The following is a 21,074-nucleotide window of genomic DNA, read 5'->3' as shown; positions in this document are numbered from 1 at the left end:
CTGAAATGCAAAGCCTTGTTTCAAATTGCAGCAAGTTGGTAAAATACTTCAAAAAAAGCGGAATGAATTCAACACTTGGAGTATCCTTGAAGAGCTTTTGTCCGACTCGGTGGAATACCGTGTTTTACCTACTTGAGTCAGTTGAAACCAACTGGATTGAGTTGACAGCTGTCTTGAAGGAAAAAAATCAGACATCTAGAGTGGAAGAAATCAATATAAACCATTTAGGTACTATTGTTCGATTGTTGGAAACGTTTGAAAATGTGTCCAAAAAACTGGAAGCATCTAAGCGCCCAACAATCCATCTTATTTTACCAAATTTAAATAAGCTGATAAAGACCTGCCAATTTGATTGCAACGATACAAATATTATTAGAGACTTAAAATTCCAATTAAATAGCCAGTTATCATCTACAGTTAATCCAAAGTTGAAAAAATATCACAAAATAGCCTTGTTCCTTTTTCCCCCAACAAATAAACTAATTCAATTTTCACCTACTGAGAAAGAGGCGGTCATTAACGATTGCAAAATTTTAATGAACCACTTCCTTCAAGACAGCTGCATCTTAAACAACTTTGAAACTGAGTTAGCTGAAGATGAATTTGCCGAATATTTAGATGTCCCTAAAGTTGAGACAATTCAAACCAAGGTGGAAGCAGAAATTGCAGGATATTCTAACATAAATGTTGCATACACCCCTGATTTTAATGTTTTAGCTTGGTGAAATTTGAATAAACAATTTTTTCCACTTTTGCATAAAGTAAGTTGCAAAATATTTTGCATTCCAGCAAGCAGTGCGGCTTCGGAACGCGCATTTATTAGCGCAAGAAATTTAATTACAGAAAAGCGTTGTTTAATAGCCACCAATCCAGAAAATATAAACAAAATAATGTTTTTGCATTCGAATTTAAGTTAATTATATTGTTATTTTAGTAATAAATTTAATATATAACCAAATTACATATATGCATACACAACTATAAAAACAAATTTCATTTCTTTTTCATTGTTTACAGTTGTCACTCGAATCATTCGAATGAAGCGTCTCAATTTACTGTGTTCTCATTCCATTCAATTCATTTCCATCTGTTTCGTTGTTGTGCGACTGAGTCGTACGTAAATTCACTCACTCACTCATACCAGTTTGACTTTGCTTTCATTCTCATTCCATTCATTTTCGGCATTGTGCATTTGAATGTGCCTTTTTCGCCACTCATGCAGATGTCTAGTTTACATTGATCGAAATTCAAAAGACTATATATATATAATTGCCATATATGTAGATGATTGTAAAGAAACTGAACGAGCAAATAGAGGCAGTTGACCGAGGACCCGTAAATTATTATTTAAGTTTGGATATCGGGAGAGATGAAGTTAAAGGCGAAATATCTATTCATCAGCATAGATATACACAGGGCTTATTAGAAGAATGGGATATGGGCCAATGTAAACCACCAACACCTTTTGCGATAGGAACTACTTTAGAGCAATGCACGGATAAGGATTGCAGTCGGAGCTTTAATAGGAGCTTTAAACTATTTGTCAATGGTCTCGAGGCCAGATATTACTCACACGGTAATTGACTCAGTACAATAACCATCCGCACCTGGAACATGTTACAGCAAAACGAGTGTTAATATACTTAAAAGGAGTTTTTAAAGGTATAACTAAGTTTGGTAATAATTTAGACAATCTTATTTGTTACACAGATGCAGACTGGGGTTCAGAATCATCTGATCGGAAGTCATACAGCGGCTACGTACTTATGTTAGCACCAGTGGCTTGGAAAGCTAAAAAGCAGAGCGTTGTGGCCCTCAGTTCGATGGAGCCGGAGTACATTGCCATGTGCCAGGGCGCCAAAGAGATTGCTTTCCAACGTAGCATTCTTTCGGAAATGGGTTTTCTGGATTTCGTCAGAGAAGCAACCACATTGAGATCGGACAACAAAGCGGCAATAGCTATTGTCACCAACCATATGGTTCATAAACAAAGTGAACACATGGACATTCGATTCCATTTCGTCCGAGAACAAGTAGAAGAAAAGAAGATCAAGATCGAATATGTCCTTACAACGTATAACTTTTCAGATGTCTTAACTAAACCCTTAGCAAAGGAAAAACACTTACAAAACTGTACATTAAATAATTTATACATTCGAGTTTATCCGGAGTTTGTAAGAACAGCTGATTGAGCATTGTAACGAACTGATTTTATTGGTCTGCTCGCTACGGAATACGTCGGCTAGCTCAGTAAATTTCGTGTGTTCGTAACACTAAATTTATATTAAAACGTGATCACCCGGTTACCAGTAACAACACTGGCAGTTTTTGTTTCTTTGGTATTTATTCAGGTCTAGCTTTATAATGTGATGTGATTATCCGGACATCTCTGCTCTCCCGTCGTAGTGTTGGACCCTCGCCTGGTACTACCGCGGCCACATGGGTCACCGTTCCCAGACTAGGGTGAACAAGTGCTGGGCTCCCAAGGTGTACGCCTCGCTAGCCGCAACTCCTGTCCCTTGCTCTGTCCCGGCCGGTTCCGCCAGACGCCTGTTCAGGTCCTACTGACGCTCCGTGCAATCGTCCGGATTAGGCTGCAGTCCCTGTAGCAAGACGCCCAGTGAAAGACAATCGTTCCACCCCACCTTTTCTCTTTAGCTGGTGCGGACGGACCTGGGTGTTCTGCTCAGCGGCTTCGCTCTGTTTTCTCGCCGTTATTGTCGTCAAGAGTGTTGCGGACCGTGTTGACTATCACGGATGTAGTTCCTCTGCTGACTTCGTTTCTTTTCGTTGTTGACTTGTATACTCGTTCTCCCTGACTGTCCAGTTTCCAGCGTTCGGCCTGCATATATAGGCCTTCTTTAACGGTTTATCCCTTGTGTTTTTAGTCTCCGGGTCCAAAGTCCACGGCTTTAGCGTTGGCCCGGACCAAAGTCCAGCTTGTATCGTTATTCTCCTTTCCCTGGTACGTCGACGCCTACCGTTGACTTGCCGTCCTTGTCCAGATCGTGCCGTCTCCCTCTCGCTCTCCACGTTCTCTCCTCCAAACCCCTAAATTAAATTATAAATTATACACCGAGTAAAACATGGAAACTAAATAAACAAGTATAAATAAGTAAATTTACTTAAAATTTATATACATATATTTTTTTTGTAAAAATATTTTGGAGTTAAAACTTTGCATCCAGTATATTTTGAATAGTGTTTACCGCCAGATGTATTCTTTAGATGCAGAATACACCGGGAACAAAATAAATGAAATTTCTGAAGTTAACTGTACATATTAATTATAGTCAAACCGAATTTACCCGCGAACGTCCTTCTTACATTTGCCATTTACTGATTAAACAAACTGAATTGAGAACTAATTTATGAAACAAGAATAACGTAAATAAGAGCGACGCTGAATACAAAATTGTGGAAGGCGGCAAAGATTACACACGCGACTGTTTTATTTCTTTCTATACTTCTTCTTTATTTGACTCGCAGAAACAGATTGACTCTTAATGTTAATTACATCAGCTTAACATTATCTTAACATAGGTTTAACATCGGTTTAACATAGGTTATCGTGTAGTGTAAGTATCGATATATGAGTGTGCCCAGAGGGTCAGCCTACTACAATTCGGCCATCTTAGAACTGGTTTCTTAGAACTAAACATTTATGTTATAACAATTTGTTTATTTTATATGGCAAATTTAACGAATTACGGTATTTTAGTGTATATTTCCTTTAAGAATTTGTTCGTTTTCCTATCCAAGGTCTTATGTTTTGAGCACTCCATACACCCTTGTAAGGATTTCGAGAAACTTGAAAACCTTCAACATCTTTTAGCAAGAACCTGTCGTTACGAAGTATTTTATCAATTACGTAAGGGCCTTTGTTCTTTGGGATCAACTTCCTAGCAACTCCCGCAGTACTGTCAAAATTTTTCACCATTACGTAGTCGCCTTTTCTATAATACTTTGGCTTTTTCTTTGTTTTATCATAATATGTTTCGTTATATGCCTGTGCTCGATTTTGATTATCCCTAGCCCTTTTTCTAATTTCCTCTAAGTTTTCTACCTGAACTGTGTCGTTAATTTCTTCTAATCTCTCCCTAAATTCATCAATAATTTGACCTTTCTGCTCTACACCAAAGAGCATTTTACTAGGAACCTGTTTAATACTTCTGTGTACAGTGTTATTGATCGCATATTCTACTTGTTCGATTACATTGTCCCAATGAATACCATTTTCAGGCTCAGTTAACTTTGCTATCATTGGCCCAATTGTCCTGTTTATGCGTTCCACTTGTCCGTTTGCTTGCGGAGAACCTGTTGCAATTTTTAGATGTTTAATGTTTGATTCTGTTAAAAATTGTGCGAATTCGTTTGATGTGAACCAACTACCTCTATCTGAAACTATACATTTTAGTTTGCTATATGCCCTAAAATAATCGGATAAAGCTTTTAGAACTTCTTTGGTACTAGTTGTCTTTGTTGTATATAATTTAACGAACTTCGTGAAACCGTCTACTACTAAAAATATGTGCTTATTCGCTCTTCCTGCCGCTACTGGTCCGTAATGGTCTATGTGCAATAATTCAAATGGTTTATCTCCTTTAGGAATGCTGTGTAGGAAACCTTCTGACTTCCCAGTGTTTGGAGAAAATGCTACACACTTTAGGTAATTCTCAATGTGATCTTTACATTTTTCCTTGATGTTTGTGAACCAATAAGTCCTCGAAATCGCATCTATCATTTTATCTCTACCAATGTGACCAAGTTCATTATGATATTTATGCAAAACGTGATTTTCCATTTCCTCTGGGACAAAGAATAATAAACGATCGTCATTTGTTTTTCTGTACACTACTCCATTTCTCATTTCAAACAGTTTATGCTGATTTTTTTCTAAATCTTCCTTTATTTTCTGTATTTTTAAATCTTTTGATTGGCAGATTAATAAATTGTCTTCAAAACTAGTGGTTTCTACAATTAAAATGTTGCATCTGCTCAGAGCATCTACGTGTTGCATTTTTGTCCCGGATCTATGAATCAGTTCGTAATCATAATTTTGAAGTTCGAGTGCCCATCGGGCGATTCTAGGATTTAGCTCGACTCTGTTTAATGTAAGCGTTAAGGAATCGCAATCAGTTAGTATTTTGAAATGTCTCCCTTGTAAATAGATTCGAAATCTACGCAACGAGTATATAATAGCCAAAGTTTCCAGCTCAAAGCTGTGATACTTCGCTTTAGTCTCTGAACTTCGCTTTGAAAAATAGAATACGGGATGGAGTTTTCCGTCTTCTTTCCTTTGCATTAAAACCGCTCCAAAACCCGTAGCACTGGTATCGCAATGCAATTCAACCTCATCTTTATGATCATAAATAGCTAAAACGGGTGCTTCTATCAGTTTTTTCTTAAGGTTCAAGAAACAGTCTAGCTCTCTTTGTTCAAAAACAAATTCCTTGTCTTTTCTTAAAATGTCGTAAAGTGGTTTTGCTAACGTAGAGAAATCTTTTATAAACCTTCTAAAATAAGAACATAATCCTAGAAAACTTTGAACGTTGTGTACTTTTCCAGGAATTGGAAAGTTTGTAATTGCCTCGATACCCTTGTCATCTGCTCTGATCCCTTCTTTAGTGATAAGAAATCCTAGGTACTTTATACTAGATTGCATAAACTCGCATTTGTCCATACGAAGTTCTAATTTGTTATTGACTAGTCTTATGAACACATCCTTTAATGTTCTTCCATGTTTGCACTGGCTATCATTATGTCATCCATGTATACGATAACTTTGTTTTCGCGTATCAAATCAGCAAAAATTTTGTTTACAAAGCGTTGGAATACTGCTGATGCGTTCTTGATGCCCATAGGCATCCTTAAAAATTCAAATTGTCCTAACGGAGTCACGAACGATGTGTATTTAATTGAATCATTGTCAACGAATACGTGAAAATATCCATTCTTTAAATCTCTTGTCTAGAAGATCATCTATCAAAGGTAACGGATAATTGTCTTTTATTAAAATTTTGTTCAATTTTCTATAGTCTATACATAAACGCAAGTCTCCAGTCTTTTTCTTCACTAGCACAAAGGGGGAAGCATATTCTGAATCACTGTTTCTTATTATGCCTTTGTCTAAATATTCGTCTAATAATTTTTGTAACTGCTCCTTTTCACTAAATGAAAGTCGCCTAGGCGAGCAACTGAATGGTTTGGATTTTTCTAAACTAATTTTCATTTCGCATCTGGTAAATGGACTATCTGGTCTCTTCGCATTGACGTAAGATTCTTCGAACATTTTAACAAATTTGCATGTCGTTTCATAACTTACATCACACCCGCAGTTATAGTCTAAAAACTGATCATCAACAAATTTGATGTTCAGCATTTCAGTTTCAAAGTTGTCTCCTAAAATTTCTATTCTTTCACTTCGTTGTATCTCATCAGTTGTATCCTCTGACATTTTTTTCCTAAAAGTTTCATTCTCTAACAATTTTCTCTTAAGAGTTTCACTTTCTACAAATTTTTCCGTAAACGTTTCATTTTTTAAAAATTTTTCCTTAAAAGATGCATATCCTAACGATCTCATTTTCCGTAACAGTTTTATTTCCTAACAGTTTTTCCCTAACAATCTCATTTTCCGTAACAGTTTCATTTCCTAACAGTTTTTCCTCAAGAGTTTCATTTTCCCTAACAGTTTCGCTGACATCGCAATTGGCTACTACGGCATTTGCCAGTTGTTGATCATTTTCCCCAAATATTTTAATCATATTATTAATATCTTCATTAACGCCAAGGGTGTCTAGATTGATGCTCAAACCATATTGATTCATAAAATCCCTTCCCAGGACTACATCGTATCTCATTGATTCATTAGCGACGACAACCATTTCGAATTGAATTTTTATTTTTTCTTTTAATATGAAACATAAAGTTTTTTCAAATATTTAAAGCTGGCTCTTGTTTATTCCATGATACACTTGGTTAACTGCTTTCAAAGCTACTTCAACTGGAATTTTGGATTCTTTAATGAATGATATCGCGCTCCCTGAATCTATGAGACACTCTGCAATAATGGGTAAATTAGTGAAATAAACAAAGAAAATTTTTAACCTTCTTACATAATTGTTAGTGTTGCTGTTGATGTTGCTTTTCCTTAGACGACATTCTCCCACAAAATGGCCCATTTCTCCACAAGCGAAGCAAGATCCAGGTGCCCTTGCTGGTTTGCGGCAGTCTTTGGCGAAATGGCCCTTGGAGTTGCAGTTCCTGCAACGCAGGTTGTTGACCACCGCCTCCGATGTTGACTTCTTTGGTACGTAGCTCCCAGCTTGTTGCGGGAGGCGTACATTGGCAAATGCTAGCAGCATTTGCTCCGGATTGGCGAATCTTTGGATGCGAGCTTGATCGCGTAAGCTCGCCGATGGGATCCCCTCAATGAGATGCTCGAGCAGTTCTTCCATGTCCATGTTGACGGTTTGGGACATCATTTTCTTTTCCTCGAAGTACATGGTAAATCGCTCGTTCCTTTGCCATTTTCGCTGTTCAAATCTTCGGCGCAGCTTTGATTTCGACGCTGTTTCTCCAAATGCTACGATCAGCTGCTCACACAGCCTTTCGAAAGTTTCTAGCATCCGAGTTGGGTTGACGTGTAGCCAACGCTGTGCGTTACCCTTAAGTTTGGTAACGAACAGCATTCGTAGGCAGTCATCTGTTAGATTGTAGATCAGTCCTATATTTTTGAGGTGCTCCACCCAGTTGCGTGCGCAAATGTTCCCTTCGAAATCGATGGCAGCTTCTTTGGCATGAGAAAGTGAAACTGTTGATCCAGCCCTGGTAAATGGCCTCTCTTCCTGGTTGCCATCAGGGTTGCCACCCAATCCATTTCCAATAGCGATTGTTGGGGCATTCGAAATGTTGACGTTGCCACTTGATCCATAGTCTATTGTGTTCGTTGAGATGTTTGAATTGTCAGCGTTGCCACCTGGTAAATTTCTAATTAGGCTGGTAGGGCGCAAATCGTACATGTTGGAAACTGTCTGCTCTTGTTGTAACTGTGTGTGTGTGGCGGCACGCGTCTCTTCTTGCTGTTGTGTGTGTGTGTGGCGGCGCGCTTCTCTTGCTGTTGTGTGTGTGTGGCGGCGCGCGTCTCCTCTTGCTGTTGTGTGTTTGTGGCGGCGCGCGTCTCCTCTTGCTGTTGTATGTGTGTGGCGGCGCGCGTCTCTTGCTGTTGTGTATGTGTGCCGGCGCGTGTCTCGTTCTGCTGTTGTGTATGTATGGCGGCGCTAAGAAGCTCTAGCTGTTGTTTTTGCAATGCGCTACGCGTCTCTGCTTGATGCAACGCATTTTCCTGCGTAATAAGCGTTGTTCGTAGCTGTGTGATAATTCCGAGAAGTTCATTTTGTTCTGGAACATTCTCGGAAACGCCTTCCTGTGACGAATTTGTTTCATTTTCAGGATCGATGATGCTTTGCGGTCCGGTGCCGGGCCGATCTTCTTCTGGCATATTTCCTCGCTGTACAAGCGGTACTTGCCCTAGGCGAGCCATTAACTCCGATTTAATACCTTGGGTTGGTAAACCCAACGCCGAAAGCCACCTTTTTAATTGGGTGACGGAAAATTTGTTGAGATCGGCCTGATTCATTTCGTAGGTTCGACCACTTCTGAATTTGTGGAAGGCGGCAAAGATTACACACGCGACAGTTTTATTTCTTTCTATACTTCTTCTTTATTTGACTCGCAGAAACAGATTGACTCTTAATGTTCATCAGCTTAACATTATCTTAACATAGGTTTAACATCGGTTTAACATAGGTCATCGTGTAGTGTAAGTATCGATATATGAGTGTGCCCAGAGGGTCAGCCTACTACAAAATTAAATAAGGAAAATTTAAATAAATAGTTTTAAATGTATAGGCAATAATAAATCATCTTAGCATCTACTTAATTATAGCTCTACCTTATTTTTTAAAATTTTCTATTTTTCTTTCACTTACGTAAATCTATACCTAATACCTTACGCAAATAGAATTTATTTCCACTTATTATGTACTTATTATTAGGTCCTATGCACATTGTTATTAGTTTGTAGTCCCAAAAGTGCAAAAGGAAATAAATATCTAAAAATTTAAATACTGAACTCGACTGATGTTTTTCCGGACATAGGGCACAAAAAGGGGCCACCAAAGCCATGCTCTTAAGGAAAGTGGTCACAGGTAGGGTAGGGCAATCTGCGGACACAATTACACCCGTGTTTCGCTAGCAACAAATTTCTCATTATTTTCCTCCTCTTCTAGATCGGTTTTCTTCCGAATATATTTATTTTCTTCCTCCGATTTTGTATACTACCTCATTTTTGTCGCAAACACGATCAATTCTCAATCTTATTAATTACTGTGTGTACCGAAAAGGTATCTGCAAAAGCAAGACCAACACCCTCAACGCCGAAGAGCTAGAGCCGGATTCTGAAGCGTGCACCCGCCGCACAATGGCGCAAAAGATACAAATGCTCTTGGAAACGGTCATCAAATCTCGGTAAAACAAAGGTAGAATAGATGTATAATATTCTTTGCAAGTGCAAGAATACCTGTACAGACAGAAGGAAGGAACAATTTTCGGACCGTATCCTAGGTCAAGGAGCGGTAAGATAGGTATCTTCGTTGTTCTTGTTAGTTTTTATACCCGTTACTCGTAGAGTAAAAGGGTATACTAGATTCGTTGAAAAGTATGTAACAGGCAGAGGGAAGCGTTTCCGACCATATAAAGTATATATATTCTTGATCAGGATCAACTTCTCAGGATCAGGACTCACCTTCGCACTTCCACTAGCTGAGTAACAGGTATCAGATAGTCGGGGAACTCGACTATAGCTTTCTCTATTGTTTGAAATACGTCTTAAAGCCAGTAAAACAAATCGATTCCAGGGTTGTCATAAAGTATTTTGAGAACGAATTGTTCATGACTTTCGGAGTTCCAAAGTTTTACTTTCAGATAACGGATCTCAATTTCGAGCTAAAGCGTTCCAAAAACTAAAGGAGCAGTACGGGGCTAAGCTCACTTTAACCGCTGTTTATTCGCCTCAGGCAAACGCTTCTGAGCGTGTAAGCCGGTCGGTAATTGCTGCAATCAGAGCATATCTACGCCTCGACCCAAAGGATTTGGATGAATTCCTAAGTCGAATATGTTGTTTATTAAGGTCTGTTGTGCATTCTAGTATTGGTACAAGTCCTTATTATATGGTATTTGGGTAGCACATGATTACGTCAGGGTCGGTGGTGTCTTAAGCTTAGCTTTGAGCGCCTAATTAAGGGTTTTATTAAATGCAGTATTAGTCATTGTAGATATACTTAACGAGATTAATTAATTATTAATAAAATTAATTATCGCATATGGAGTGATTTTCAATTGATCATGATTTCGGTTGATGGGCTAGACCAAATACATTATAATACAAAGATGCGTAACGACCATACATTGGTTTAGCACTATGCCGCCACTTTTCTGGTGACGACCATTGCTCTTTTTTTTGCTCGCCTAAAATCGAGAGCGTTAAAATCTAAAAATAGAATTTTATTGCTTGTATGAGTAAAAACAATAAAGGAGATCGTGTGTATGTGTGCGTGCTTGTGCTAGAAGACGATATTAGGGCCGAAATCAATTTTCATCTAAGAAACAAATTTGATTAATGTTTTGGTCAATTGCGATTCGTAACTATTATGGTTTGAAAGATGTTTTTTATACCCGTTACTCGTAGAGATTTCTTACCACCCATAATTTAAAAAAAACAAGAGAGAACGCTATAGTCGAGTTCCCCGACTATCTGATACCCGTTACTCAGCTTGTGGAAGAGAGAAAGAGAGTCTTAAACGCAGTTTTTAGCGGTTTGTAGGCGTTATAGTGGGCGTGGCAGAAAGTTTTTTGGCAAATCGATAGAAATTTACAAGACTAATACAAAAATGAAAAAATATCAAAACATTTTTCAAAAGTGTGGGCGTGGCAGTTTTGGGCGGTTTGTGGGCGTTAGAGTGGGCGTGGCAACATGAATCGACAAACTTGCCCTGCTTCTATGTCTCTGGAGTCTGTATGCCTAATCTCAACTTTCTAGCTTTTGTAGTTCCTGAGATCACAGCGTTCATACGGACGGACAGACAGACGGACAGACGGACATGGTCATATCGACTCGGCTATTGGTCCTGATCAAGAATATATATACTTTATATGGTCGGAAACCCTTCCTTCTGCCTGTTACATACTTTTCAACGAATCTAGTATACCCTTTTACTCTACGAGTAACGGGTATAACAAAGAATTTCGAAATCAAAGAGAGAAAAAAGAGAGAACGCTATAGTCGAGTTCCCCGACTATTCGATACCCGTTACTCAGCTAGTGGAAGGGAAAAGGATAGTCTTAAACACAGTTTTTGGCGGTTTGTAGGCGTTATAGTGGGCGTGGCAGAACGTTTCTTGGCAAATCGATAGAAATTCACAAGACCAATATAAAAATGAAAAAATATCAAAACATTTTTCAAAAGTGTGGGCGTATCAGCTTTGGGCGGTTTGAGGGCGTTAGAGTGGGCGTGGCAAAAAGCTTTTTGGCAAATCGATAGAAATTTACAAGACCAATATAAAAACAAGAGAGAACGCTATAGTCGAATTCCCCGACTATCTGATACCCGTTACTCAGCTAGTGAAAGTGCGAAGGACAGTTTTTGGCGGTTTGTGGGCGTTAGAGTGGGCGTGGCCAAAAGTTTTTTGGCGAATAGATAGAAATTTACAAGACTAATACAAAACTAAAAAAAAATTTCAAAACATTTTTCAAAAGTGTGGGCGTGGCAGCTTTGGGCGGTTTGTGGGCGTTAGAGTGGGCGTGGCAAAAAGTTTTTTTGCAAATCGATAGAAATTTTCAAGACCAATACAAAAATGAAGAAATATTAAAACATTTTTCAAAAGTGTGGGCGTGACAGTTTTGGGCGGTTTGTGGGCGTTAGAGTGGGCGTGGCAGCATGATTCGACAAACTTGCGCTGCGTCTATGTCCCTGGAGTCTGTTTACTTAATCTCAACTTTCTAGCTTTTGTAGTTCCTGAGATCTCGACGTTCATACGGACAGACGGACAGACGGACGGACAGACGGACATGGCCAAATCGACTCGGCTATTGATCCTGATCAAGAATATATATACTTTATATGGTCGGAAACGCTTCCTTCTGCCTGTTACATACTTTTCAACGAATCTAGTATACCCTTTTACTCTACGAGTAACGGGTATAATGACAAATTATCAAAACATTTTTCAAAAGTGTGGGCGTAGCAGCTTTGGGCGGTTTGAGGGCGTTAGATTGGGCGTGGCAAAAAGTTTTTTGGTAAATCGATAGAAAATTACAAGACTAATACAAAAATGAAAAAATTTCAAAACATTTTTCAAAAGTGTGGGCGTGGCAGTTTTGGGCGGTTTGTGGGCGTTAGAGTGGGCGTGGCAACATGAATCGACAAACTTGCCCTGCTTCTATGTCCCTGGAGTCTGTATGCTTAATCTCAACTTTCTAGCTTTTGTAGTTCCTGAGATTTCGACGTTCATACGGACGGACGGACAGACGGACGGACAAACGGACATGGCCATATCGACTCGGCTATTGATCCTGATCAAGAATATATATACTTTATATGGTCGGAAACGCTTCCTTCTGCCTGTTACATACTTTTCAACGAATCGATTTGGCCATGTCCGTCTGTCCGTCCGTCTGTCCGTCCGTCCGTCTGTCCGTCTGTCCGTCTGTCTGTCCGTATGAACGTCGAGATCTCAGGAACTACAAAAGCTAGAAAGTTGAGATTAGGCATACAGACTCCAGGGACATAGACGCAGCGCAAGTTTGTCGATTCATGTTGCCACGCCCACTCTAACGCCCACAAACCGCCCAAAACTGCCACGCCCACACTTTTGAAAAATGTTTTAATATTTTTTCATTTTTGTATTGGTCTTGAAAATTTCTATCGATTTGCAAAAAAACTTTTTGCCACGCCCACTCTAACGCCCACAAACCGCCCAAAGCTGCCACGCCCACACTTTTGAAAAATGTTTTGAAATTTTTTTTTAGTTTTGTATTAGTCTTGTAAATTTCTATCTATTCGCCAAAAAACTTTTGGCCACGCCCACTCTAACGCCCACAAACCGCCAAAAACTGTCCTTCGCACTTACACTAGCTGAGTAACGGGTATCAGATAGTCGGGGAACTCGACTATAGCGTTCTCTCTTGTTTTTGTACTAGTAATTTGACTAAATAACTATAGTAAATAATTAAAATGTATATAAAGTAAATTATTAAAACTACTGTAATTTTAAACAAAGAATTTTCAAAAAAAAAGAAATTACATTTAAAATATTTCATAAAAATAATTCATAAACTAAAATATTAATTATAAAATAAATAAAAATATGGAAACTCTTTATTGCAAAATTGATTTCATTGATGCACGAAGTGCGGACATAAGCACCGAAGAATCATTGACGTCTTATATTTTTCACACGTCGCACGCTGAATACTCTAATGAAAACTTTTCTAATATAAAATCATATTTGAAAATTATTATGCATTATTAGGTACATAGATTGTGCTATTATTATTTCTTGAATTTAAATAATTGTTATGTTAAGGCAATGCAAAACTAGAGTTTTAAAGTGGTGGCAATTTATAAAAAATAATATAGATTTAAAGTCTAAGAACTTCTAAAATGAAGGGCGTATTTTGTCATTTTTACAATGCATGTGCATACGTGTGCACCAATACAGTGGTCAGCTGTCGCTGTATGCGTACAAGAGAGCTGCTGGCTCTAGAACTCTCCGCTCACTGGCTTTTGAACAAAATTTCGAGAGAGCCTGGAGCCACTTGAAAAGCCACCACGAAAAAGTCGTGTGCAAAAAAATCGTATGGCGTTACGCATCTTGTTATTCTAATGTCTTTGCTTTTACTCTACGAGTAACAGGTATAAATATCAAAATAAAATATAACAAAATAATTTAACTCAATCTTATTTGCATTTTAAATACTGATAACTAAATAACTATGTATAGTAAATAATAAATACGTATACCAAGTAAATTATTATAACTACTGTAATTTAAAACAAGAGAGAACGCTATAGTCGAGTTCCCCGACTATCTGATACCCGTTACTCAGCTAGTGGAAGGGAGACGGAGAGTCTTAAACACAGTTTCTGGCGGTTTGTAGGCGTTATAGTGGGCGTGGCAGAAAGTTTTTTGGCAAATCGATAGAAATTTACAAGACTAATACAAAAATGAAAAAATATCAAAACATTTTTCAAAAGTGTGGGCGTGGCAGTTTTGGGCGGTTTGTGGGCGTTAGAGTGGGCGTGGCAACATAAATCGACAAACGTGCGCTGCGTTTATGTCTCTGGAGTCTGTATGCTTAATCTCAACTTTCTAGCTTTTGTAGTTCCTGAGATCACAGCGTTCATACGGACGGACTGACAGACGGACAGACGGACATGGTCATATCGACTCGGCTATTGGTCCTGATCAAGAATATATATACTTTACATGGTCGGAAACCCTTCCTTCTGCCTGTTACATACTTTTCAACGAATCTAGTATACCCTTTTACTCTACGAGTAACGGGTATAACAAAGAATTTCGAAATCAAAGAGAGAAAAAAGAGAGAACGCTATAGTCGAGTTCCCCGACTATTCGATACCCGTTACTCAGCTAGTGGAAGGGAAAAGGATAGTCTTAAACACAGTTTTTGGCGGTTTGTAGGCGTTATAGTGGGCGTGGCAGAACGTTTCTTGGCAAATCGATAGAAATTCACAAGACCAATATAAAAATGAAAAAATATCAAAACATTTTTCAAAAGTGTGGGCGTATCACCTTTGGGCGGTTTGAGGGCGTTAGAGTGGGCGTGGCAAAAAGCTTTTTGGCAAATCGATAGAAATTTACAAGACCAATATAAAAACAAGAGAGACCGCTATAGTCGAGTTCCCCGACTATCTGATACCCGTTACTCAGCTAGTGTAAGTGCGAAGGACAGTTTTTGGCGGTTTGTGGGCGTTAGAGTGGGCGTGGCCAACAGTTTTTTGGCAAATTGATAGAAATTTACAAGACTAATACAAAAATGAAAAAATATCAAAACATTTTTCAAAAGTGTGGGCGTGGCAGCTTTGGGCGGTTTGTGGGCGTTAGAGTGGGCGTGGCAAAAAGTTTTTTTGCAAATCGATAGAAATTTTCAAGACCAATACAAAAATGAAGAAATATTAAAACATTTTTCAAAAGTGTGGGCGTGACAGTTTTGGGCGGCTTGTGGGCGTTAGAGTGGGCGTGGCAACATGAATCGACAAACGTGCGCTGCGTTTATGTCTCTGGAGTCTGTATGCTTAATCTCAACTTTCTAGCTTTTGTAGTTCCTGAGATCACAGCGTTCATACGGACGGACAGACAGACGGACAGACGGACAGACGGACATGGTCATATCGACTCGGCTATTGGTCCTGATCAAGAATATATATACTTTATATGGTCGGAAACCCTTCCTTCTGCCTGTTACATACTTTTCAACGAATCTAGTATACCCTTTTACTCTACGAGTAACGGGTATAACAAAGAATTTCGAAATCGAAGAGAGAGAAAAAAGAGAGAACGCTATAGTCGAGTTCCCCGACTATTCGATACCCGTTACTCAGCTAGTGGAAGGGAAAAGGATAGTCTTAAACACAGTTTTTGGCGGTTTGTAGGCGTTATAGTGGGCGTGGCAGAACGTTTCTTGGCAAATCGATAGAAATTCACAAGACCAATATAAAAATGAAAAAATATCAAAACATTTTTCAAAAGTGTGGGCGTATCACCTTTGGGCGGTTTGAGGGCGTTAGAGTGGGCGTGGCAAAAAGCTTTTTGGCAAATCGATAGAAATTTACAAGACCAATATAAAAACAAGAGAGACCGCTATAGTCGAGTTCCCCGACTATCTGATACCCGTTACTCAGCTAGTGTAAGTGCGAAGGACAGTTTTTGGCGGTTTGTGGGCGTTAGAGTGGGCGTGGCCAACAGTTTTTTGGCAAATTGATAGAAATTTACAAGACTAATACAAAAATGAAAAAATATCAAAACATTTTTCAAAAGTGTGGGCGTGGCAGCTTTGGGCGGTTTGTGGGCGTTAGAGTGGGCGTGGCAAAAAGTTTTTTTGCAAATCGATAGAAATTTTCAAGACCAATACAAAAATGAAGAAATATTAAAACATTTTTCAAAAGTGTGGGCGTGACAGTTTTGGGCGGCTTGTGGGCGTTAGAGTGGGCGTGGCAACATGAATCGACAAACGTGCGCTGCGTTTATGTCTCTGGAGTCTGTATGCTTAATCTCAACTTTCTAGCTTTTGTAGTTCCTGAGATCACAGCGTTCATACGGACGGACAGACAGACGGACAGACGGACAGACGGACATGGTCATATCGACTCGGCTATTGGTCCTGATCAAGAATATATATACTTTATATGGTCGGAAACCCTTCCTTCTGCCTGTTACATACTTTTCAACGAATCTAGTATACCCTTTTACTCTACGAGTAACGGGTATAACAAAGAATTTCGAAATCGAAGAGAGAGAAAAAAGAGAGAACGCTATAGTCGAGTTCCCCGACTATTCGATACCCGTTACTCAGCTAGTGGAAGGGAAAAGGATAGTCTTAAACACAGTTTTTGGCGGTTTGTAGGCGTTATAGTGGGCGTGGCAGAACGTTTCTTGGCAAATCGATAGAAATTCACAAGACCAATATAAAAATGAAAAAATATCAAAACATTTTTCAAAAGTGTGGGCGTATCACCTTTGGGCGGTTTGAGGGCGTTAGAGTGGGCGTGGCAAAAAGCTTTTTGGCAAATCGATAGAAATTTACAAGACCAATATAAAAACAAGAGAGACCGCTATAGTCGAGTTCCCCGACTATCTGATACCCGTTACTCAGCTAGTGTAAGTGCGAAGGACAGTTTTTGGCGGTTTGTGGGCGTTAGAGTGGGCGTGGCCAACAGTTTTTTGGCAAATTGATAGAAATTTACAAGACTAATACAAAAATGAAAAAATATCAAAACATTTTTCAAAAGTGTGGGCGTGGCAGCTTTGGGCGGTTTGTGGGCGTTAGAGTGGGCGTGGCAAAAAGTTTTTTTGCAAATCGATAGAAATTTTCAAGACCAATACAAAAATGAAGAAATATTAAAACATTTTTCAAAAGTGTGGGCGTGACAGTTTTGGGCGGCTTGTGGGCGTTAGAGTGGGCGTGGCAACATGAATCGACAAACGTGCGCTGCGTTTATGTCTCTGGAGTCTGTATGCTTAATCTCAACTTTCTAGCTTTTGTAGTTCCTGAGATCACAGCGTTCATACGGACGGACAGACAGACGGACAGACGGACATGGTCATATCGACTCGGCTATTGGTCCTGATCAAGAATATATATACTTTATATGGTCGGAAACCCTTCCTTCTGCCTGTTACATACTTTTCAACGAATCTAGTATACCCTTTTACTCTACGAGTAACGGGTATAACAAAGAATTTCGAAATCAAAGAGAGAAAAAAGAGAGAACGCTATAGTCGAGTTCCCCGACTATTCGATACCCGTTACTCAGCTAGTGGAAGGGAAAAGGATAGTCTTAAACACAGTTTTTGGCGGTTTGTAGGCGTTATAGTGGGCGTGGCAGAACGTTTCTTGGCAAATCGATAGAAATTCACAAGACCAATATAAAAATGAAAAAATATCAAAACATTTTTCAAAAGTGTGGGCGTATCAGCTTTGGGCGGTTTGAGGGCGTTAGAGTGGGCGTGGCAAAAAGCTTTTTGGCAAATCGATAGAAATTTACAAGACCAATATAAAAACAAGAGAGAACGCTATAGTCGAATTCCCCGACTATCTGATACCCGTTACTCAGCTAGTGAAAGTGCGAAGGACAGTTTTTGGCGGTTTGTGGGCGTTAGAGTGGGCGTGGCCAAAAGTTTTTTGGCGAATAGATAGAAATTTACAAGACTAATACAAAAATGAAAAAATATCAAAACATTTTTCAAAAGTGTGGGCGTGGCAGCTTTGGGCGGTTTGTGGGCGTTAGAGTGGGCGTGGCAAAAATTGTTTTTGCAAATCGATAGAAATTTTCAAGACCAATACAAAAATGAAAAAATATTAAAACATTTTCCAAAAGTGTGGGCGTGGCAGTTTTGGTCGGTTTGTGGGCGTTAGAGTGGGCGTGGCAAAAAGTTTTTTTGCAAATCGATAGAAAATTACAAGACCAATACAAAAATGAAAAAATATTAAAACATTTTTCAAAAGTGTGGGCGTCGCAGTTTTGGGCGGTTTGTGGGCGTTAGAGTGGGCGTGGCAGCATGATTCGACAAACTTGCGCTGCGTCTATGTCCCTGGAGTCTGTATGCCTAATCTCAACTTTCTAGCTTTTGTAGTTCCTGAGATCTCGACGTTCATACGGACGGACAGACGGACATGGCCAAATCGACTCGGCTATTGATCCTGATCAAGAATATATATACTTTATATGGTCGGAAACCCTTCCTTCTGCCTGTTACATACTTTTCAACGAATCTAGTATACCCTTTTACTCTACGAGTAACGGGTATAAAAATATCAAAACATTTATCAAAAGTGTGGGCGTATCAGCTTTGGGCGGTTTGAGGGCGTTAGAGTGGGCGTGGCAAAAAGCTTTTTGGCAAATCGATAGAAATTTACAAGACCAATATAAAAATGACAAAATATCAAAACATTTTTCAAAAGTGTGGGCGTAGTAGCTTTGGGCGGTTTGAGGGCGTTAGAGTGGGCGTGGCAAAAAGTTTTTTGGTAAATCCATATAAAATTACAAGACTAATACTAAAATGAAAAAATTTCAAAACATTTTTCAATAGTGTGGGCGTGGCAGTTTTGGGCGGTTTGTGGGCGTTAGAGTGGGCGTGGCAACATGAATCGACAAACTTGCCCTGCTTCTATGTCCCTGGAGTTTGTATGCTTAATCTCAACTTTCTAGCTTTAGTAGTTCCTGAGATCTCGACGTTCATACGGACGGACAGACGGACGGACAGAAAGCTAGCTATCGTGCAGCTAGTGAAAGTGCGAAGGACAGTTTTTGGCGGTTTGTGGGCGTTAGAGTGGGCGTGGCCAAAAGTTTTTTGGCGAATAGATAGAAATTTACAAGACTAATACAAAAATGAAAAAATATCAAAACATTTTTCAAAAGTGTGGGCGTGGCAGCTTTGGGCGGTTTGTGGGCGTTAGAGTGGGCGTGGCAAAAATTTTTTTTGCAAATCGATAGAAATTTTCAAGACCAATACAAAAATGAAAAAATATTAAAACATTTTCCAAAAGTGTGGGCGTGGCAGTTTTGGTCGGTTTGTGGGCGTTAGAGTGGGCGTGGCAAAAAGTTTTTTGCAAATCGATAGATATTTACAAGACCAATACAAAAATGAAAAAATATCAAAACATAGTTCAAAAGTGTGGGCGTGGCAGCTTTGGGCGGTTTGTGGGCGTTAGAGTGGGCGTGGCAGCATGATTCGACAAACTTGCGCTGCGTCTATGTCCCTGGAGTCTGTATGCCTAATCTCAACTTTTTAGCTTTTGTAGTTCCTGAGATCTCGACGTTCATACGGACGGACAGACGGACATGGCCAAATCGACTCGGCTATTGATCCTGATCAAGAATATATATACTTTATATGGTCGGAAACCCTTCCTTCTGCCTGTTACATACTTTTCAACGAATCTAGTATACCCTTTTACTCTACGAGTAACGGGTATAAAAATATCAAAACATTTATCAAAAGTGTGGGCGTATCAGCTTTGGGCGGTTTGAGGGCGTTAGAGTGGGCGTGGCAAAAAGCTTTTTGGCAAATCGATAGAAATTTACAAGACCAATATAAAAATGACAAAATATCAAAACATTTTTCAAAAGTGTGGGCGTAGTAGCTTTGGGCGGTTTGAGGGCGTTAGAGTGGGCGTGGCAAAAAGTTTTTTGGTAAATCCATATAAAATTACAAGACTAATACAAAAATGAAAAAATTTCAAAACATTTTTCAATAGTGTGGGCGTGGCAGTTTTGGGCGGTTTGTGGGCGTTAGAGTGGGCGTGGCAACATGAATCGACAAACTTGCCCTGCTTCTATGTCCCTGGAGTTTGTATGCTTAATCTCAACTTTCTAGCTTTAGTAGTTCCTGAGATCTCGACGTTCATACGGACGGACAGACGGACGGACAGACGGACGGACAGACGGACAGACGGACATGGCCAGATCGACTCGGCTATTGATCCTGATCAAGATTATATATACTTTATATGGTCGGAAACGCTTCCTTCTGCCTGTTACATACTTTTCAACGAATCTAGTATACCCTTTTACTCTACGAGTAACGGGTATAAAAATATTATTTATGATATAAATAAAAATATGGAAACTGTTTATTGCAAAATTGATTTCTTGAAACATGAAGTGCAGACATAGGCACCGAAGAATCATTGTCAAATTATATTTTTCACACGTCGCACGCTGAATACTCTAATGACAATTATTCTAATATAAAGTCATATTTGAAAATTATTATTATTATTATTATTATGTACATAGATTGTGCTATTATTATTTCTATGTTAAATTTGAATAATTGTTATGTTAAGGCCATGCAAAACTAGACTTTTTAAGTGGTGGCAAATTATATAAAATAATATAGATTTAAAGTCTAAGAACTTCAAAAATGAAGGGCATATTTTGTCATTTTTACAATGCATGTGCATACGTGTGCACCAATACAGTGGTCAGCTGTCGCTGTATGCGTACAAGAGAGCTCTAGAGCCAGCAGGAAAAAATCGTGTGCAAAAAAATCGTATGGCGTTACGCATCTTGTTATTCTAATGTCTTTGGCTAGACCCAGGCTTGAGTTTCCGTTCTATTTCTTTTTCAATCGAACCGTCGTGGCGCCCAGTCGTAAACATTTCGTCTCCGAGCTAGGATTTTTTTGATTAAATTTTTAACTTGGGGCGTGGAAAAAAAATATATAAAAAAGTGCGAAAATAAAGAAAGCAAGTGAGTTTTCCCCGCCGCT

The 21,074-nt window shown here is 39.1% G+C and overlaps 1 protein-coding gene across 1 annotated transcript; it reads right to left on the bottom strand.

Annotated features, from left to right (window-relative positions):
* Positions 1-3,449: 3,449 nt before the first annotated feature.
* Positions 3,450-8,085, bottom strand: LOC120320643. Its single transcript, XM_039370914.2, has 2 exons — positions 7,116-8,085; positions 3,450-7,060 (listed from the first exon to the last, which is right to left on the bottom strand). Exons 1-2 carry the CDS (start codon positions 8,019-8,021, stop codon positions 7,049-7,051), a joined length of 918 nt encoding a protein of 305 aa, XP_039226848.1. The 5' UTR covers positions 8,022-8,085; the 3' UTR covers positions 3,450-7,048.
* Between the last annotated feature and the right edge of the window lie 12,989 nt (positions 8,086-21,074).

Source organism: Drosophila yakuba, chromosome 2L, assembly GCF_016746365.2.
Source record: "Drosophila yakuba strain Tai18E2 chromosome 2L, Prin_Dyak_Tai18E2_2.1, whole genome shotgun sequence".
NCBI lineage: Eukaryota > Metazoa > Arthropoda > Insecta > Diptera > Drosophilidae > Drosophila > Drosophila yakuba.
This window is presented reverse-complemented; position numbering and strand designations above follow the sequence as displayed.

What these genes read in the sequence shown, in the direction of transcription:
- LOC120320643 (XM_039370914.2), bottom strand. Translation starts at nt 8,021, where the DNA reads ATGTACGATTTGCGCCCTACCAGCCTAATTAGAAATTTACCAGGTGGC.